The sequence below is a fragment of the Carcharodon carcharias genome, chromosome 37 (assembly GCF_017639515.1).
Source record: "Carcharodon carcharias isolate sCarCar2 chromosome 37, sCarCar2.pri, whole genome shotgun sequence".
In the NCBI taxonomy this organism is placed as follows: domain Eukaryota; kingdom Metazoa; phylum Chordata; class Chondrichthyes; order Lamniformes; family Lamnidae; genus Carcharodon; species Carcharodon carcharias.
Window position 1 is genome coordinate 3,436,569 of NC_054503.1, and position 22,168 is coordinate 3,458,736.

Below are 22,168 nucleotides of genomic sequence, written 5' to 3' on the forward strand. Positions count from 1 at the left end.
CAACTCCACATTCTGCCTACCCCCCGGTAACCTTTGACCCCCCCTTGTTAGTCAAGAATCTATCGACCTCTGCCTTAAAAATATTCAGTGACCCTGCCTCCACCGCTCTCTGGGGAAGAGAGTTCCAAAGATGCACGCTCGACCCTCTGAGAGAAAAAAAAATTCTTCCCATCTCTGTCTTAAATGGGAGGCCCTTTATTTTCAAACCATGTCCCCTGGTTCTAGTTATTAAAAGGAGGCTCACACATCTGGCTTGAAGTACCAATGTTTACATTGTTCTACAAAAGACAAAAAGTGCATATTTGCAAGCGAGAGAGATCCCAGTGACCCATTTTTAAACATATTCATGGGATGTGGGTGTCGCTGGCATTTATTGCCCATCCCCAATTGCCCTTGTTCAGAGGGCATTTAAGAGTCGACCACATTGCTGTGGGTCCGGAGTCACTTGTAGGATGGACCGGGTAAGAACAGCAGATTTCCTTCCCTAAAGGGTACATTAGTGAACCAGATGGGTTTTTACAACATTGACAATGGTTTCATGGAACTTTTAATCCCAGATTTTTATTGAATTCAAAATGCCACCATCTGCTGTTGGAGGATTCAAACCCAGGTCCCCAGAGCATTAGCCTGGGTCCAGGGACAATAATACTGGGCCACCGCCTCCCCCTGTTCTCCTCCTTGTGGCTTCAAAGAGGAGCTTGAGGTTCACATCACTGAATCGGGGGGGGGGGCGGTTGGGGGGGTGCTGCCCTGCTCCAGGATCCTGACCTCGGTCTCTGCTGAGACATCGTTCCAACGGCAGCCAACTCTAATGGAGCGGAAGCCACGATAATGCATGATTCGGGCCTTCATTGCAACCCTGCCTCTATTCCCGGTCCCTACAGCTGCCAATTGGCTGTCGAACCCATCGCAGGCTAACCAAGGAGGCACCCCCATCAGAATTGGGACCAGCGAATGTTTTCCGCCCCATCCACACCCCCCCCCACCGACCCGAAAGGAATATCCCACCCGAGGAGCTCCCTTGGCTGCTCTATCCTCTCCCTATAACAGAGCTGTTGTCGCGCCACCCCCACTGAGATTAGCCAATTCAATGCAAAAAGGAAGCATGGAATCCTCTCGTCTTTATGGCTTATTACCACAACTGCGATCACTTTACCCTTTGGGCTGAAGCTGGGCAATGCACATGAGAATTTAAAAATATAAACAGTGCCGTTCTGCAAACACATCACACCCAACAGATGTTGTACAGGGAAATTTTACTTTTTCACCTTATAACTGCAGAGAATCACAATTTATTCACCAGCAACTAGAGTAGGAAAGAACATATGAATTAGGAGCAGGAGTAGGCCATTCGGCCCCTTGAGCCTGCTCCGCCATTCAATAAGATCATGCACATATTCCCAGATGTTTGATTGGGAACTCCTCGTGGATGTGAGGCTATCCCAGTGTAAACCGATCCATTCACAGACCTTCCTTCAGGTCCACATTACACATAAAGTTCTTGAAACCTTTACCAAACAAACGTTCTCAGGCGTACCTCTGTGACAACCGTGGTTTTGAACTGGGAGCGGTCGTACGTCCACCCGTCAGTGCATATCTGCGTGTCGTACTCGGTTGTGTTTCGCCAGGTCGCGTTGGGGTCCAGCAGGTGCCACTGAGGTGAGGAATACACACGGCATTGCTCCGGCTGCTGATTCCGGTCCAGAGGGATGAAAGCGCGGAGAAGCTCCTGTGCCTGCAGCGTGGTTGTAGCGTTGGCGGGTCTCGAGCCGTTCACTTCCAAACGGACCCGGCAGTGATGGTCGGGTACAGCAGCCAAAAAGTTCTGAAGCAGGTTGTGCATAGTCAAGATCAAAGCTGGGCATGCCAGTAAGGAAACGTAGATGATTTGGAATTTTCCAATGCTGCCAACATCCTCCAAGATGTCACCGAAGCTCATGACTGCGGCTCAGCAATGGAGACACTGATGGAGGAATGACTATTACTGACCGAGAGATTGTGACACTGACGGAGAGTCTGATGCCGAGACAGTGTGCCTTGGGCTGAACTGATCATTAATCCATACATTGAGTAATGTTTAATCAGGTGATAACAGAGTTACTTTTTCACTCCAAATTGATTAACCTGGTTTAATGAGTTTGGACACTATGAGAGGAAGCCCATGTGGGGGTTTGGGAGAGTCAGTGGTCAATTCAATGGTGTACTTGTCACCAACATTTATAAAGTCTGATCAATCAATTCCCTGAAATAGACAAAGTACCACCTTCTCAGTGTCCTCACTCACCAATGGCCCCGTCTTTCCAGAAGTATTTCAGGTCAAAACAACTGAAGTAGCTGAAATCAAAACAGATGGAGGGGGAGAAAAATGATTGAAGCGTCATCTGTTGAAGCTGTTTGCAATTGGATGAAAGGATAGTGAAACTTTTTACCGGCCTCAGTCTTCCTATAATCAGTAGACTCCTAAAACCCAAGCTTGTGGCTGGCTTTTATAGCCATACTGGGGATGGTTGGCAGTTATTGGCAGTAAAATTGGTCTTCAGTGTGTGTGGGACCCATACCCCAATGAGAGTCAGTGTGTGTGGGACCCATACCCCAGTGAGAGTCAGTGTGTGTGGGCCCTGTACCCCAGTGAGAGTCAGTGTGTGTGGGACCCGTACCCCAGTGAGAGTCAGTGTGTGTGGGACCCATACCCCAGTGAGAGTCAGTGTGTGTGGGCCCTGTACCCCAGTGAGAGTGTGTGTATGGTCCCTGTACCCCAGTGAGAGTCAGTGTGTGTGGGACCCGTATCCCAGTGGGAGTCACTGTGTGTGGGCCCTGTACCCCAGTGAGAGTGTGTGTATGGTCCCTGTACCCCAGTGAGAGTCAGTGTGTGTGGGACTCGTATCCCAGTGAGAGTCAGTGTGTGTGGGACCCGTACCCCAGTGAGAGTGTGTGTATGGTCCCTGTACCCCAGTGAGAGTCAGTGTGTGTGGGACCCGTATCCCAGTGAGAGTCAGTGTGTGTGGGCCCTGTACCCCAGTGAGAGTCAGTGTGTGGACCCATACCCCAGTGAGAGTCAGTGTGTGTGGGACCTGTATCCCAGTGAGAGTCATTGTGTGTGGAATCATACCCCAGTGAGAGTCAGTGTGTGTGGGACCCGTACCCCAGTGAGAGTCAGTGTGTGTGGGCCCTGTACCCCAGTGAGAGTCAGTGTGTGTGGGCCCTGTACCCCAGTGAGAGTGTGTGTATGGTCCCTGTACCCCAGTGAGAGTCAGTGTGTGTGGGACCCGTACCCCAGTGAGAGTGTGTGTATGGTCCCTGTACCCCAGTGAGAGTCAGTGTGTGTGGGACCCGTATCCCAGTGAGAGTCAGTGTGTGTGGGCCCTGTACCCCAGTGAGAGTCAGTGTGTGGACCCATACCCCAGTGAGAGTCAGTGGGTGCGGGTCCTGTACTCCAGTGAGTATCAATGTGTGTGGAATCATACCCCAGTGAGAGTCAGTGTGTGTGGAACCCGTACTCCAGTGAGAGTTAGTGTGTGTGGAACCCGTACCCCAGTGAGAGTTAGTGTGCATAGGACCTGTACCCCAGTGACCGTCAGTATTTGTGGAACCCGTACCCGACTGAGAGTCAATGTGTGTGGAACCCATATCCCATTGAGAGTCAGTGAATGTGGAACCCATACCCCAGTGAGAGTCAGTTTGTGTGTGGGCACCTTCTGGATCTCAATTGAGGCCCTTAAGTGGCCAATTAATGGTCAAGTTGGTGGGGGATGGATGGGGTGCATCCTTTTCAGGCCCCCTGTACCCATCGGGCCATCCCGCACCCCGCCACCCCACCCCAGGTCTTGCCAACTCCATGTTCACCCTCCACCTCCCACGCTGTCCATCCTGGCACTGCTCCCCCCCTCCCCCATTTGCCACCCCCCCCCCAACTTGCTGGGGGCCTGCCAGCCTGGCCCGAACTCTCTTCAAAGTCTGAGCTCCTTGCTGAATTCCTTCTTCAGGACTGGCTGCAATCCCAGTATGAGCAGCTAATATTGCATAGTTAGAATAAGAGAGCAAAAAGAGTCCAAAGTTGCGTAATATAGCAAAAACAGTGAAGGGTTAGAAATGCCTCCACGGAGGGAAGTTAGAGCTGAGAGAAACGTTGCAAGGTGAGATGTTTTGGCTTATGAGAGGTATTTGAAGCACTCTACACTCACGGAAAGAACATTCAACTCCTGGACAGCATTAGGGTTTTAGACGAGGAGGTTGGCGTGACCGGAGTAGATCTTGGCACACAGGAAACCCAACCTCTTGGTGGAACGACACAGGAGGTAACGGAGTCCGGAGGTCGAGTGAGTCCAAGAAAGTTAATAGATTAAACAAGGTATTTAACCCCCAAAGGTGAATTCCTGCTGCTTATACCGTCATAGATGGCATTGTTGGAGTAAAGTAAGGTGATGATTGAAGGATATCGTACTTGTCCATTGCGCATTAAAGTGCTTTTGTTGGCTTGTGACTTTCTTTTCCCAATACCACATTATTGACAGTGCACTAAAGGCAGTGAAAGCACTTTTTATGGCAAAACACAGGTAATTTTCAGTATTCTGGTTACAGTTCTTTCACAGGATGTGAGCATCACTGGCAAGGCCAACATTTATTGCCCATCCCTAATTGCCCTTGAACTAAGTGGCATGCTCAGCCATTTCAGGGTACAGTTAAGAGTCAACCACATTGCTGTGGGCCTGAAGTCACATGTAGACCAGACCGAGTAAGGATGGCAGATCTCCTTCCCTAAAGGGGACATTAGTGAACCAGATGGGGTTTTTATAACAATTGATGATAGTTTCATGGTCACTATTACTGAGACTAGCTTTATAATTCCTGATCTATTAATTGAATTTGAATTCCACCAGCTGCTTTGGTGGGATTTGAACCCTTGTCCCCAGAGCATTAGCTTGGACTTCTAGATTCCTAGTACCAGTGACATGACCAATATGCTACCATCTCTTAAGTAAATTTAAAGTAATTGGTAGAAGGATTAGCAGGGAGTTGAGGACAAGTCTTTCACCTGGGGAATGGTAGGGCTGGAACTCACTGTCTGAAAAGTTGCTAGAGGCAAAAACTTTCATCACAGTTACTGCCTTTTGTCATTATTACTTCCCACGACACAACTTTATCCTGCTTTCTTCATTTTCCCACAGCTGTTCCCTGCATTTATTTCTTACTCTTACTCTTATTCTTACTCTTTCATGGGATGTGGGCATCGTTGGCTAGGTCAGCATTTATTGGCCACCCCTAATTGCCCCCTTGAGAAGGGGTGTTGAGCCGCCTTCTTGAACTGCTGCAGCCCGTGTGGTGTAGGTACACCCACCGTGCTGTTAGGGAGGGAGTTCCAGGATTTTGACCCAGCGACATTGAAGGAACGGTCGATATATTTCCAAGTCAGGATGGCGAGTGGCTTGGAGGAGAACTTCCAGGTGGTGGTGTTCCCATGCGTCTGCCGCCCTTGTCCTTCTGAGTGGTGGAGGTTGCAGGTTTGGAAGGGGCCAAGGATTACACCAATTTCCTGAACTGACTTCTTCGTTCAAGTTTCTGCTCAAGATCATTTGCGTGGTTACCGATGGAAAATCATCCCTGACCCAATGCAACCGGGCAGTGTTTTAGAGCATAATTTTTATTAAAAAATAATTTGCATGAAAAAGATATTTAATAACCTGGTGCAATTTGATTGATACAAGTGAAACTAGGTTTATCACAAAAAAAAACATCTTCAATCAATCCATCACCTCAGAATAACCTGATTTGAAGTAATTAAGAATAAAAGCTGTACAGAGCCACTTAGTAGTAAGGTTTTCATAAATTAAACGTTATTTGATATTTAATGTCTTTTAAAAGGTGCTTTCTGATGCCAAAAGAATTAATTTTAACAGACCCCTGAAGAACCACAAAGGGATGCAATTGACAGAAATAAAAAAAAACAAAATTCTGCAGATGCTGGAGACCTGAAACAAAAGTGCTGGATAAACTCAGCAGGTCCGGCAGCATCCGTGGAGAGAGGAGCAGAGTTAAACGTTTGAAGTCCAACGTGACTCTTAATTCTTCGGAACTCTTCTTTTGCTGTTCAGTTGGACAATTGGCAGTAAACGGAACTTCTCCCTGGTTATTATTTCGATCTGCTACACGTGGTCAGATTTATTGGCAGGGCCAGATCCTGACGCAATGGCTGGGATTTTTCTGCCTAAAGTCATTGGGCTTTTGGCTGCCTCTCTGAATTTTCTGTCCTGGCCAACATTCATGAAATTAGTGCAAAGATTTTGGAAACCTGATTTTGCTGAACTTGCGCATGAGAGTTTGCGATCTTTTGCTGTGGTTTGGCTGCCTTTGGGCGAATTAAGCTTAAATATCTAGCGCAAAACCCATCAGGGCCCCTTAGGCAGCACCTTCCAAACCCACGACCATCTAGACGGACAAGTGCAGCCAACACACGGTAACGATACCACTTGGAAGTCCCTCTCCAAGCCACGCACCACCCTGACTTGGAACTATATCGGCCGTGCCTTCACTGTCGCTGGGTCAAAATCGTGGAACTCCCTCCCTAACAGGATTCCGGGTGGACCTACACCACATGGACTGCAGCGGCTCAAGAAGGTGGCCTAGCCAGCGACACCCACACCCACATCCTGTAAATTAATATTTAAAAAACTCTACCCCTGTGTGTGTATATGTGTAACAGCATGCCCATACTCCTTACGATTAAATCTGTCTCAAGTTATAAAGTTTGAATATTCTGTGGGGCATTGTGCATGACTTGGTTCCAGGCGCAGAACCTTGCAAAATTGTTCTTTTTTTTTAAATGGAATATTAACTGGACCAAAGTTGGCAAATGCAATTGGCAATAAATGTGTTCTGCCTACATGTGAATGTGTGAGTGACATCAGGAACTATACTGTTGTGGTATGTCTTTAAGGAATAGCAGCATGACATCACTAGAAGGGAAGTGTGTCATGCGATCCAGTCTTAATTTCACCTTTGCCTTTGGGCAAAGCACTGCTGATGTCTTCCAGCTTTCTGCCTTTGTTTTTTGGTTCTCATGTGCCTAGTCTCAATCAATGCACCCACAACATGTTTATCCAATCCCTTTTTTTTAATTGGTTCATGGGATGTAGGTGTCGCTGGTTAGGCTAGCATCTACTGCCCATCCCTAATTGCCCTTGAGAAGGTGGTGGTGAGCTGCCTTCTTGAACTGCTGCAGTCCATGTGATTTTTTTTCATTGATTCTTTCATGGGATGTGGGCATCACTGGCAGAGCCAGCATTTGCAGCCCTTCCCTAATTGCCCTTGAATCGAGTGGGTATTTCAGAGGGCAGTTAAGAGTCAACCACATTGCAATGGGTCTGGAGCCACATGTAGGCAAGACCAGGGAAGGATGGCAGATTTCCTTCCCTAAAGGACATCCACAGTGCTGTTAGGGTTGGAGCTCCAGGACTTTGACCCAGTGATAGTGAAGGAATGGCTGATATAATTCTAAGTCAGGATGGTGAGTGGATTGGAGGGAACCTCCGGGTGATGGTGTTCCCAGGCGTCTGCTGCCCTTGACCTTCTACGTAGTAGAGGCCGTGGGTTTGGAAGGTACTGTCGAAGGAGCCTTGGTGAGTTGCGGCAGTGCATCTTGTAGATGGTACACACACTGCTGCTACTGTGCGTCGGTGGTGGAGGGAATGAATGTTGGTGGATGGGGTGCCAATCAAGTGAGCTGCTTTGTCCTGGATAGTGTCAAGATTCTTGAGTGTTGTTGGAGTGTTTGGTGCCTTTATATCACTATAAGAACATGACATATATGTACTTCTGGCTGGAGCTAATACACATTAAAGGCCACAGAAATTCTTTCCTTAAAAGTTCTAATTGGCCAGCTGAACAGAAAATAATCAAATTATGGATCCCATCCAGGCAATTGTTATTTAATAATATTGCATTGAAACTTACAATGGGCAATCACAGAATATTTGGTAGAGGTTTATCTCACAGTTGAGAACATTTTACAAGTTGATTGTTCCCCTTCCTAGGCCCAGGGCACTGAGGCAGCTTCCCTACCCAGGTAACTTAGCATAGACCTGGGATTGATTCCAGTCCAATGTTGTTCAATTCAAAATTGTGTTTTAACAGTTGAGCAACTGGGCAAGTGTGGTAAGCACAAATAATATTTCTTAAAATCATATAAAAAGTGTGAAATCTAGATTGAGACGGTCTAAACATATCACTTGTGGTTCTACCTTAAGATTTCCCTTCTCACCTCAGGAATCCAGTGTTTAATGTGTGTGTTGGAAATATTGCAGATCAAAAATATGTCATTGAATGGCCTATTATGAAAAGGTGGACGTGGATTACAGAATCTCCTTTATCATTTCTACATGCAGAGGGCTGATTGTTGAGAGTGAACCGTGCCTGGAATTTGTGTCAATACCTTAGTAAGCTAGTGTTTAACATGCGTCTGAGAAATATTACAGGTTAATGGGTGATCAAATGGGCTGTTGTGAAAAGTTGGACATATGCTACATAAGATCTGTCATCATGCAGTTGTTCAGAGGGCTGATTCTTGAGAGTGAGCTGTGTCTGGTTAAACAGTCTGTTTCATCAGTGTTATGTGTGTTTCCTGCAGTGGGATCTCACTCCTCTTGGAGTCCTTGTCTTTTTCGGCATCTTTTAATGCTCTGGAAATAAAGAAGTCATAAAATCACAAACAGAAAACGGCCAACATTTCTCTCGAGGCCTCGTTCTCTTCCCTCTTCATGTGTGTGGTGAGAGGAAGTATCAAGGCCACTGTCAAATCGCCTAAACAAATTCCTTTTCTCACCTGAAACCCAAAACCCCACACACCTCCCAGCAGGAGGCGGCCGCATCGCGAATACAGTGTTAAACCCTGGGCGTTGCTGAGGCCCTTTTAGCACGTCTCTCACTGCCCTGTTTGAGATTTGTTATGTCGGCAGAGACTGTGGATGCAGCAGCTTCCTTTCACAGACGGTGGAGAGACTGGGGCGATCTCTGTAGAGCTGTTGATACGAAGCCTAGAAATTCTTTTGAAAGTGAATGCGAGATTGCTTGAAAAAGAGGAATAGTGAAGGGGGTTTGCAGAGCAAGCTGGAGAGCAGGTTAGACTCGTTGGCCACGCGGAGATAAACACCAGTACCAGACTTGATGGGCCTCATGTCATTTTGAAACTTAGGATGGAGTTTTATGGCCCTGTCACAGCGGGAACGGAAAACCCCTCCGGCAGGATGGGGGTCGTAAAATTCTGCCCTTAGTTTCCAGCAGCCAGTTTTTACAAGGGGACAGTGAAGCCCAACGCAAACTGGAGGAACAACACCTCATCTTCCGACTAGGCACTTTACAGCCTTCCGGACTGAATATTGAATTCAACAACTTTAGGTCTTGAGCTCCCTCCTCCATCCCCACCCCCTTTCTGTTTCTTCCCCCTTCCTTTTGTTTTTTCCAATAAATTATATAGATTTTTCTTTTCCCACCTATTTCTATTATTTTTAAATATTTTAAAATCTTTTATGCTCCCCCCACCCCCACTAGAGCTATACCTTGAGTGCCCTACCATCCATTCTTAATTAGCACATTCGTTTAGATAATATCACCAACTTTAACACCTCTGTGTTCTTTTGTTCTGTTGTCTGTGACATCTTTTGATGATCTGCTTCTATCACTGCTTGTTTGTCCCTACAACCACACCAACCCCCTCCACTTCTCTCCCCCCACTCAAACCCCCCCTCCACACACACACCTTAAACCAGCTTATATTTCACCCCTTTCTTCGATTCACTCAGTTCGGTCGAAGGGTCATGAGGACTCGAAACAACTCTTTTCTTCTCCGCCGATGCTGCCAGACCTGCTGAGTTTTTTCAGGTAATTCTGTTTTTGTTCTGGATTTCCAGCATCCGCAGTTTTTTTGTTTTTACAAGGGGACAGGCTGTCAATACGTGCCTCTGTGTGATCCTATTGTTACCTGACTTCTACTACTCGAATGTGCTGTAAAGGTTCAAGTTATTGTTGTGGGAGACTAGACAAGGAGAAGAGAGAGGTAAAGTTAAAACCGTGGAGACAATAGTTTCATTTTAATTGGGTCCTTGCTCCTGAGGTGAGAAATTGAATATATATATATATATACTCCTAAGAGTATTCCGTTGTAATATTTCCCTGGAAAAGACCGTGGGAACATCACTAAATCCCCAACATGTTTACAGCTGGCCATACAACAAATGGACAACTCTCTCAGATGGGCTGCAATGATTCCCGGCCTGTGACATGAGTATAGGCCCAGGCCTAAACTCCCTATTTAGGCATATATCGAGATCCTTGCTGCCATTTTTAATTTATGCCTTAAACCAGTGCGAATTTTTGACATTACAAACCTGTTTTCTATTTCTTTGATAGTTTCTGGCAAGGGAGTTTTCCGTGTTTCCGGTAGGGAAAAGGCAGCCACTCCAGCTATTACTGGTACTCCACCGTATATAATCAGTGGTAGAAATGAAACATAGTCACCGCTCATCCTTATAACAGGTGCTATCATGGCTCCCATCCGAGCCATCGTACTCACGAGTCCCATCCCTGTCTGCCTGTGTGGGATACGCAAAGAACCAGAGAGAGAAAGAAGATAATTATAAAACATTTCACCTTCAAACCTCCTTCCCTCTTCTCATAAAGATGCTGACACTGGCTTCCTTCATTGTATCGCCCTGATATATCCTATACCTCTGACTAACACTCTGGTACATCACATGCCCCTTTACTGTAATTTCCAGATGTACCAACAGTGCAATACCCTCACACCCCTCATGCTAACACAAATCTACTCCATGCAAGTCACCACAGCATTAATAAAGCTCATAATTGTGATTATATCATTCTGATATAGCCAGTATCCTTCGCTATGTAAAACTCTCTGATATAAGCCACGGCTGCCTTCTGTAGCGCGTTTGACATACCCGACATTGTCACGTCACTTCCACTGTCAAAACTTTTGTGGTGCCTAAGTTTGGCTGATTTGGTTACAGTCTTCCCCGAGTCTGGGAAGTTGGAAGGTTAACTCCTGTTCCAGGAAGTGATCACATAATGTAGAATGATATTTGAATACAGTCCTGAGGGAGTGCTGACTCTATCATCTGAGCAGTTAAATCATTAAAGGTTCCTTGAAGGAAAGTAGAAAGTACTCCCGGTGTCCCAGGCAAAATTCTTTTCTCAATTCATTCCACTGTGACAATTGAACTGGTCTCCCATCTTTCCGCTATTTATGGAGCCTTGCTAAGTGCAAAATGGCTGCAGTGGTTAATTGGATAGCACCAGTGAATGAAGTTTCAAGTGATCTTTTTGTATACGAAGGGCTTTTGATGTCCCGAGAGTTGTGACACATTATTACACGATGGACTTCTTTCATTAATTTAGTCAATCTCTTATCAGGAATGTTATTTTCTGGCTCTCACTAACAGAGTACCTCCTCGATAATGTGGCCTCAGTTTAACAGACCCAATGCGTCACTTAAAGGTCTGCAATAGAGATTTCAGCTCTGCAGATACTGGACACCCAAAAGGGAACATCAGTAAAATTTGGAAATGGAGGGTAAAACTTATTCAAACTGGTCTTGTATACCTTAAAATGGAACTCCAATATTACTGGTGGCAGTATTACTGAATTTTACTAGGATTTGACCATATTTAACTGTTTCTTTTCCTTCTGGGCATGTTTGCCAGGGTTATTATCCTGATTATTTCTTCCTAATTTTTTTCCCTTCTCTCGAAGGCACTAAGCCTTCAGAGCTGAGGTTCCACAGGCACTCAATTCCTCACCCAATTGACCATAGAAACCATAGAAAAGTTACAGCACAGAAGGAGGCCATTCAGCCCACCTTGTCCATGCCAGCCCAAGCACACCCAGGTGCCTTTGCTAAACCCAGCTTCCTGCACCCGGCCCATAGCCCTGCAGTTTACAGCACTTAAGGTGCAGATCCAGGTACTTTTTCAAAGGGTTTAGAGTTTCTGCCTCTATCACCAACTTGGGCAGCGAATTCCAGACACCCACTACCCTCTGCGTAAAAAAGTTCTTCCTCATGGCCGCCCCCTTCACCTTCTGCCACTTATCTTGAATCTATGTCCCCTGGTTCTAGAATTCTCCACCAAGGGAAACAATTTTATCCTGTCCACTCTATGTATTCCCCTCATTGATCACGTGTAAGCCTGGATCGCGAGGGAATGAGTTTGTGTCACAGTTCTGGGGTTTTCTACTTCTTGCTCCAATGCTGTAGTCGAAGAGGTGAGCAGCCTCACAGAAACTTGCCCCACGACTGTTGGGCAACCCTGGAAGCCCAAACACCAACTTCACAAATGGACTTTCCAACCAGAGTTATTAGGTCGTGGGAAAGACTGAACTTTCCCACTTTTACTGCTCCCGTCTAAATCCAGGGGTCTTGGACTGATCAAAGCCCCCCTCAACTGTTGGACTAGCTGAGATGAGTTCATTCTGTTGGAATCTGTCTGGGCTTAGTTTATGATGGAGCCATAACTTAACATCCTGATGGTAGCAAATGCAGTTGCTGACCTTGCTGAACTACATCAGTTGAAGAATGGAACACGAGTACTCACCTGACCACGGTTGGGTAGAGTTCACCTGAATAGAGATAGCAACAGGCGAACGAAGCTGCGAGACAGCCTTTCCCAACTGCAGCAAATGAAGTTCGCAAGGCCTGCAACTCTGTAGGAGAGATGGAACAGTAGAAATCTCACTAATATTTTGAACAAATTGAATAATTGATGAAAATTGCCTGTTTGCTTTGGAGCAATGATTAAATCGTGCCAAGAACTCACTAAGCCTCCTTAGACAGCACCTTCCAAACCCACGACTGCCACTATCTAGAAGGACAAGGGCAGCAGACACATGGGAACACCTGGAAGTTCCCCTCTAAGCCACACACCATCCTGACTTGGAAATATATCGGCCGTTCCTTCGCTGTCGCTGGGTCAAAATCCTGGAACTCCCTCCCTAACAGCACTGTGGGTGCACCTACACCACATGGACTGCAGCGGCTCAAGAAGGTGGCTCACCACCACCTTCCCAGGGGGCATTTGGGATTGGGCAATAAATGCTGGGCCCAGCCAGCGACGCCCACATCCCATGAATGAATAAAAAGAAATTGCAAACTAAAGCGACAGCACAAGCTTAGTTTATTAATACCCAGTTTCCAAATGGCTTTTCCTGATCTGTAGTGATCCTACAAGGTACTGTGCAAGTAACTGCAGCATAGCGAGTGCAAGCCTGGTGACTTTCAGTGAGGAAGACTGCAGATGATCTGGGGAGTCTGCGGATGGTCTGGGGGAGAGTGCAGATGGTCTGGGGGAGACGGCGGATGGTCTGGGGGAGACTGCAGATGGTCTTGTAGGAGCAGATCTAGGTTAGATGGCCTGACTTCAGACTGCTGCAGTGTTGGCTGGCTGACAGGGAGCAGCAAGTGCGCTGGTGGAGTAGGTAGTGGTGGGAGGACAAATGCTTCCTTCTAAAGGGAGGGTAGGAGGTTGGTGTAGAATAAGAGTGTTCGGCATAGCAAGGGTCAATGTGGGATTGGGGAAACAGTACCGCCCACATTATGATGTCAAGAGTCACATGACAATGGACTGGCAATGGAGAGAGTCTAGTAGAAGACAGCATGAAGTTAGCTCCTCGTCTGGAGTACATACTTTGTACCTGTATGTATGTGGCTGAGTTACCAATAAACACTCTCTTCAACCTTACAAGCCTCTGAACCGCTTAGTGAGACCGACCAATAACCCTTACAAGAGTTGGTGTTCCATAGGTACTGCCTCGCAATTCTAGCAGTCTGTTGGAGCTCAGACTGCTGTAACATCTTGGAAGCTCCTTTGAACACCGGTGTCCAGAACAAGGATGGCTGTGATCTGAGCTTCCACCACAGCATTTAGACACTGGGGCTTCTGCTGCAATGCAAGCTGGGACGTCAGTCATCGGTTGCTGCATTGGGGTTGTCCATCAGTTCCATGATGGAAGGGTGGCCCCTTCTACAAGGACCTGGTGCCAAATTGGTACCTCCATGTACCTTGACACGCAGGCTTCCCGAAACATGGAGCATTTTGGTGTGTACACCAATCAGCCGCCTTCTGTAGCGTGGCTCAAAGTCCTCATTTGAGACCCTGCAGTGCTACGTGCGTGCGTGTGTGTGACCTGCCCCATGCGAGGTGGTACTTGCGCTATCCTTTCCCCATGCCCTGGGTACAACGCATTTGTGCTCAACAGCCGGCCTATCTAAATGATGCACAGTGTCGGTATCTGAGCTGGTGGTTGTGACTGTCGGGTTGAGTCATGGTGTGTCCGTACCTTCACTGTCTTCCTTGTGATGCTTACGTCATCTACGTTCCCACTTTATTACATATCGTTTAATATTGCAATAATGGCTCTGTTGGATTCTTGCTGGAATAGAGCTTACATTCTAAATTTGTGAATTAACTGTCTCTTAACTTAGATTTAGTACATGTTCCACTGTTTCCAATGAGATTGGTTAAGATCTTCAGTACCTCTCAGCTCAGCAGTTTAAGACTTCCAGGGATGGACGGTCACTGGTCCCGACAGCCTTTCAAGAAGGAAAAGTAGACCAGCAGTGGCTCTTTCACGAGGGTCCCTCCTTGACCACTCACAGGGTACCATCGCCAGTTCTTGCAGTGAAAATGGCGTTTTTGCTTTCCCTCAGTTTACCCCAGATTCCTCTGCTCTTTACCTGAAGGACTGACACCTGATGAGGCATGATTATGGAGCTGAGGTCACCATCAGATCAGCAATGATCTTATCGAGTGGTGGTGCAGGCTTGAGGGGCCAAGTGGCCTACTCCTGCACCTAAGTTGCATGTTTGTGTGCTTCCAGAGGCGGCAGCTACCCTCTGGTATTCTGTTCTCACCCACCAAGAGGTCAGCCTTGGCTCAGTGGTGGCACTACCACCTCTGAATCAGGAGTTCATGTATTCAAATGCCATTCCACATTCCATGTAGTCCAGGTTGATCCTTCACTGAGGGAGTGCTGTACTCTCAGAGGGGGGATCATCTTTTGCATGCGATGTTGAACCGAGGCCCCGTTCACCCTCTCGGGGAATCTAAAAGATCCCGTGGCCCTATTCCAAGAAGATCGGCGTGCTTCTTGGTGTACCCTTGCTAATACTTATCCCCCTAACCAAAAACAGTTGATTCAGTCTTTGATTTCATTGCTGATTGTGGGCCCTTGCTGCACTCAATTGCCAAGTTTCCTTATATTGGGACAGTGACTACACCTCAGAAATACTGGAAACCACTTTGAGATACCCCAAGGTCGTGAAAGGCGCTACTTAAATGCAAGATCTCTCTTCCTAACATTTCCAGGACTTTGACATGGAGTCACGTAGAGGGATCAGGAGCAGAGGCCCTGAATGAATTTTCCATTCTCTAGCCTTGGGGTGTGGAGCTTGATTTTTTTTCCCCCTGCCTGGGGGCATAGAGAGGATCTGTAATTATAAACTCTTACCTTTTGGGACAATGGTGTTTGCCAGAATAATGCTCCCTGCCAGGATAAGGGTAATCCCTTGCGTGAATCGTCTTCCTATCAGAGTCATGGAAACGAAACCAAGAGTTTTTGCTGGAATGTCGACGGCTCCAAAAATTAACTGGATGAGGTAAATGTCAACTCCGAACCCTTGCAGGTCTATCGCCAACCCATAATATGCAAGGCTGGTTGCAAACCTGTAACAGCAAAAAGGAAGAATCAGAATCTGATCACATTAAAGTTATTTTGGTGGATGCATCTTCTCCTGCATCTTCTCAGTTGCAGTCTGCTGTTCAATCACTGATTTGGCTGCAGAGCAATTGGCCCCAAAGATCCTCCCTGTAGAGGGGTGGGATGGTGGTGTAGTGGTGATGTCACTGGATGAACAATCCAGTAGGCCTAGCTAATCCCTCAGTAGGACATGGGTTCAAATCCCACCATGGCAGCTGGTGGAATTTGAATTCAATCTGGAATTAGAAAGCTAGTCTCAGTGATGGTGACTGATTGTTATAAAAATCCAGCTCGCCCCTTTAGGGAAGGATATCTGGCACCCTTAGGCCTACATGGTTGACTCTACAATGGCCAAGCAAGCTGCTCAAGGGCAACTAGGGATGAGCAACAAATGCTGGTCTTGCCAGTGACTCCTGCATCCCATAGAGAGGAAGATTTATTACACACCCCTGTAATATTACTTGTGGTTCAAAAATGGGCTTTCACAGATAGGCACGAACCTCAACATATTGATGGGAGGGAGCTATTCCAACCCTAATGCTCCACACATTTTCTCTCAGCTTGACCAACAGTGTCCACTTCCAGTGATATCCCAGGAAGTTGGCCTTGAGCCTCAGATCCTTGGACCAATGCGAGGGTGCAATAGATAAGATTTGAACCATCATTTTCAAGGATTCACAGTTTCTTGGGCCTTCCGGTTGCTTTGCTCCCAACAGTAGATAGAAGACCCTGAACCCTGGGGAATGGATTACCAGTCTAGTGACATTACCACCAGACCACCAACTTCCCTTTCATCCATCACCTTATGATTTGCTCCACCAGCCTTTTATCCTGGGCAAGTGGACTGCAATATCAGGACGAGCCAATCTACTTGTAACACTCTAGGTCTTTACCTGGTTGCTCCTTGCCGTGTTTTTATAACGATAGAAAGGCACCGATCACTTTTAAGGGATTGTGCAAACACATCATGGGTTCATTGATTAATTCTAGGCACATGTGAGCAGGTATACATGGATAGAAAACTTCAAGACATCAGAGCAGCAGAGCTGCTCTGCAAGCAAAAGTGAAACAAAAACTGAATCACATGACACAGTTCCCTTCTAGTAATGTCATGCTGCAATCCTTTCAAGGCATATTACATGACCCCTCTTCCTTTTCTTTCTGCTCCGGTATTCCCACCAGCATTGTTGGCTCATGCCTTTCACTTGACAATCTAGTTAGGAGAGTTCATTACGCAAATTTGCTAACCTCAATTAAAAAAATAATTCCTTCCCCAATAACTTACCAAATAAGCATAGTACAACAGGCTATCTTGCGCACAACAAGGGTCCGGAACAGATCTAGCACGCTGTGTTTATTCTTGGTGCCCAGATGCTCAGTTTCCATTTTTGATTTGAGAATCTGTGGAACACACACAACACAACAATATGACACAATATCATTACAAAGCATGTCCCTTTTATTAGAGTCTTCAGTCATGTGATAGATCCATGACTTAGTCCTCTTTTGAATTCCCATGTCTCAGATGACATTAGAGCCATTGAGGCATTCTATAAAAACATGGACACCAAATCACAGTCCATTGTACAGGGCACCACCAAGGTGGAAGAGTAAAAGCGAAGACAAAGTAAATCTTAAAGTATTGGTTGTAAACACCTACAGATTGGAGTCACATAGAAAGACTGATAAGAGGGTGAGCAGAACAGGCTCGATGGGCTAAATGGCCTGAACCTGCTCCTGTGAGGTGAAGATAAAAGAGTTCTGAAAAAGCGGATGGTAAAAAATAATTAGAGTCGACCAGGGTTGACCCACTGTCTTGATGGTAATGGTAGAGCGGGAGGATATGCCGGGCCATGAGGTTACAGATTGTGATTGAATACAATTCTGCTGCTGCTGATGGCCCACAGAGCCTCATGGATGCCCAGTCTCAAGTTGCCAGATCGGTTCTAAATCTATGCCGTGGTGTCTTTAGCGTGAAGATGGGACTTCGTCTCCACAAGGGCTATGCGATGGTCAAGCCTACCGATACTGCCATGGACAGATGCATCTACGACTAAATTGGTGAGGGTGTGGTCAAGTAAGTTATTAACTAACCATCTGCCACAGATCCAGTCTAGCATTTATGTCCTTCAGGACATGGCCAGTACTGGTGCTACCAAGCCATCCTTGTTGATGGGCATTTGAGTGCAATTTTTAACATGCTGCAAATGTATAAAGAAACCTCTCCTCCAATTCTTTAGCCAATTATCTTAAATCAGTGTCCCATACTCATCGGAAGACTGGAAAAGCGTGCAAGGCGTCACACATCCAATTTAAAAAGAACAAGAGGGTGAAGCAAAGAGAGGAGACTAGTAATCCAGAGGCCCAGGCTAACCGGCTGGGCACATGGGTTCAAATCCCACCAGGGCAGTTAGTGGAATTGCAATTCAATTGACAAAGAAATCTGGAGTAACGGTATTGTAAAAACCCATCTGGTTCATTAATCCCCTTTAGGGAAGGAAGACCACATGTGACTCCATGGCGTACCATGTGGCCTAGCAAGTCACTTGGTTGTATCAAACTCCTACAAGAAAAGGAATAAAACTGTCCCAGGCGCCAGGAATGACAACGGTGCACCCTGCCCTGTCGACCCTGCAAAGTTCTCCTGTGGGCTTGAGAGAGGACCCCCAGATAGTCAAGCAACAGCCTGATGTAGTCATAATCAATAAATGATACCTGACAGTGAAAGTCCCAGACACCACCATCACCATCCCTGGGTATGTCCTGTCCCATTGGCAGGACAGACCCAGCACAGGTGGCAGCACAGTGGTATACAGTCGGGAGGGACTTGCTCTGGGAGTCCTCAACATCGACTCTGGACCCCATAAAGTCTCATGGCATCAGGTCAAACATGGGCAAGGAAACCTCCTGCTGATTACCACGTACAGCCCTTCCCTCAGCTGATGGAATCAGTGCGCCTCCATGTTGAACACCACTTAGAGGAAGCACTTAGGGTGGCAAGGGTGCAGAATGTACTTTGGGTGGGGACTTCAATGTCCATCACCAAAAAAGAGTGGCTGAGTAGCACCCCTACTGACCGAGCTGACTGAGTCCTAAAGGACATAGCTGCTAGACTGGGTCTGCGGCAGGTGGTGAGGGAACCAACAAGAGGGAAAAACATATTTAACCTCATCTTCGCCAACCTGCCTGTCACAGATGCATCTGTCCATGACAGTATCAGTAGGAGTGACCACCGCACAGTCGTTGTGGAGACAATGTCCCACTTTCACATTGAGGATACCCTCCATCATGTTGTGTGGCACTACCACATGTTAAATGGGATAGATTTCAAACAGATCTAGCAACTCAAGACTGGGCATCCATGAGGCGCTGTGGGCCATCAGCAGCAGCAGAATTGTACTCAAACATAATCTGTAACCTCATGGCCTGGCATATCCCCAAGTCTACAGTTGCCATCAAGCCAGGGGATCAACCTTGATTCAATGAAGAGTGCAGGAGGGCATGCCAGGAGCAGCACCAGGCATACCTAAAAGTGACGTGTCAACCTGGTGAAGCTACAATACAGGACTACTTGCGTACCAAACAGCATAAGCAGTAAGTGAGAGACAGGGCTAAGCGATCCCACAACCAATGGATCAGATCTAAGTTCTGCAGTCCTGCCACATCCAGTCGCGAATGGCGTGGACAATTAAACAACTTACTGGAGGAGCAGGCTCCACAAATATCTCCATCCTCAATGATGCAGGAATGCAAAGGATAGGCTGAAGTATTTGCTACAATCTTCATCCAGAAGTGTCGAGTGGGTGATCCATCTCGGCCTCCTCCAGAGGACCCCAGCATCACAGATGCCAGTCTTCAGCCAATTCAATTCACTCCACGTGATGTCAAGAAATGGATAAAGGCACTGGATAGTGCAATGGCAATGGGGCCTGACAATATTCTAACAATAGTACTGAAGAACTTGCTGCATCCCTAGCCAAGCTGTTCCAGGAAAGCTACAACACTGGCATCTACCCGGCTATGCTGAAAATTGCCCAGGTATGTCCTGTACACAAAAAGCAGGACAAATCCAACCCGGCCAATTACCCCCCATCAGTCTACTCTCCATCATCAGTAAAGTAATGGAAGGGGTCATCAACAGTGCTATCAAGCGGCACTTGCTCAGCAATAACCTGCTTAATGACACTCAATTTGGGTTCCACCAGGGCCACTCAGCTCCTGACCTCATTACAGCCTTGGTTCAAACATAGACAAAAGAGCTAAACTCACAAGGTGAGGTGAGAGTGACTGCCCTTGACATCAAGGCCACATTTGACGAAGTGTGGCATCAAGGAGCCCCAGCAAAACTGGAGTCAATGGGAATCAGGAGGAAAACTCTCCACTGGTTGGATTCATACCTAGCACAAAGGAAGATGGTTGTGGTTGTTGGAGGTCGGTCATCTCAGCTCCAGAACACCACTGCAGGAGTTCCTTAGGGTAGTGTCCTCGGCCCAAACATCTTCAGCTGCTTCACCAATGACCTTCCTTCCATCATAAGGTCAGAAGTGGGGATGTTCGCTGGTGATTGCACAATGTTCAGCATCATTTGCAACTCCTCAGACACTGAAGCAGTCCATGTCCAAATGCAGCAATATCCAGGCTTGGGCTGATAAGTGGCAAGTAACATTCATGTCACACAAGTGCCAGGCAGTGACCATCTCCAACAAGAGAGAATCTAACCATCGCCCCTTGATATTCATTGGCATTACCATGACTGAATCCCCCATTATCAACATCCTGGGGGTTACCATTGACCAGAAACTGAACTGGACCAGCCATTTAAATACTGTGGCTACAAGAGCAGGTCAGAGGCTAAGCATCCTGTGATGAGTGACTTACCTGCTGGCTACTCAAAGCCTGTCCACCATCTACAAGGCACCAGTCAGGAGTGTGATGGAATATTCCCCACTTGCCTGGATGAGGGCAGCTCCCACAATACTCAAGAAGCTTGACACCATCCAAGACAAAGAAGCCTGTTTGATTGGCACCCCATCCACAAACATTCACTCCCTCCACCACTGACGCACAGTGGCAACAGTGTGTACCATCTACAAGATGCACTGCGGCAACTCACCAAGGCTCCTTGGACAGCACCTTCCAAACCCACGACCATTACCATCTAGAAGGACAAGGGCAGCAGATAGATGAGAACACTACCAACTGGAAGTTCCCCTTCACGTCACTCACTATCCTGACTTGGAAATATATCGGCCGTTCCTTCACTGTCGCTGGGTCAAAATCCTGGAACTCCCTCCCTAATAGCACTGTGGGTGTATCTACACCACATGGACTGCAGAGGTTCAAGAAGGGGCGTTTGGGATTGGGCAATAAACGCTGGGCCCAGCCAGTGAAGCCCAGATCCCATGAATGAATTTTTAAAAACTTTGTAAAGAGGCTAAAGACACCAGTTCCATGGTGGACTAAATGGGATGAGGTTTGTTCGGATAGGAAATAATTAATAGTCAACAAGTGATTAAATTAGTAATTAGAGTTTAATTGGTTAAGCACATCACTGGGTGCATATAAAGGGGAAACACCTTCCGTGCCCGGTGGGCACCGTGGGGGTGGGGGTGCTTTATTGACCCTCTTAATCATATTTTGATTTGATGTTTCAGTTTTCTTTAAACTTTGTCTCTGGTTTTACAGCTAACCTAACTTAGGGGCTGTGTTTACTTTATCCCTCATTTTGTTAATTTAGTTTTATTTGGGGGGCTTTAAAAAAAAAAGAGCTAATGGGGAAACACCTTCTGTGACCAGTGGGCGCACTGCGGGGGCTGGGGTGCATCATTGATTCCCCTCCCCCCACCCCCAGAACCACGTTTTAAGTTGAGTTTGATCACTTTCCTTTGACTGTTTTTTTTGTTGCAGTGTCCCTTTAAGGGACTATCCCCTTATTTGTTTCGTTAGTTCGTTTTATTTGTTAATTAGTTCATTTGATTTGCTAATCTGGGGAATGGAGTTGCACGTAAGTCAGAACAAAGCTCTGTCTCAAAGTAATTAAAGACGTCGGCCGGGATTTTCCGGCCCCCTCAGCCAGAAGTCCATTGACTTGCGGCGGGACCAGAAGATCCCAGCGGTGGGCGGGTGCAGAGAACCCCGCCCTTCGTTTCTTCCTTCCTTCCTTGCCAGCTGGACGTCGGGGTTTTAACAAGGTTCAGCGTAAAGCTTTGTTTTTACTGTCATCACTTACGGCGGCGGTGAGCTTTTCCCCCTCTGCCTCCTTGCCGTTCAGTTTTGCCACCCTCCTGAGCTGTTTCAGAGCCACGTCAGCCTTGTCGTCTAGAATGAGCAAACGGGCGGACTCCGGGAACCACCTGTGAGAAGGATCACAGATACTTAGGAATACCACCTGAGCAGTCCAGATTCCCTC

General features: G+C 46.9%; 2 protein-coding genes across 2 annotated transcripts in view; both read right to left on the minus strand.

Annotated features, from left to right (window-relative positions):
• Positions 1-1,939, minus strand: part of LOC121272951 (solute carrier family 22 member 6-A-like) — a 29,132-nt gene extending 27,193 nt beyond the window's left edge. The window contains exon 1 of the mRNA XM_041179851.1: positions 1,538-1,939. Coding sequence (XP_041035785.1) covers positions 1,538-1,939 — 402 coding nt within the window. The remainder of the gene's footprint in view (positions 1-1,537) is intronic.
• An 8,043-nt stretch (positions 1,940-9,982) lies between these two features.
• The window catches only part of LOC121273003 (solute carrier family 22 member 6-A-like), a 36,848-nt gene continuing 24,662 nt past the window's right edge, over positions 9,983-22,168 (minus strand). Inside the window, exons 5-10 of the mRNA XM_041179934.1 lie at positions 21,989-22,112; positions 17,045-17,160; positions 15,511-15,725; positions 12,600-12,708; positions 10,377-10,580; positions 9,983-10,024 (exon numbers count right to left, since the gene is read on the minus strand). Coding sequence (XP_041035868.1) covers positions 10,009-10,024; positions 10,377-10,580; positions 12,600-12,708; positions 15,511-15,725; positions 17,045-17,160; positions 21,989-22,112 — 784 coding nt within the window. The 3' untranslated portion in view covers positions 9,983-10,008. The remainder of the gene's footprint in view (positions 10,025-10,376; positions 10,581-12,599; positions 12,709-15,510; positions 15,726-17,044; positions 17,161-21,988; positions 22,113-22,168) is intronic.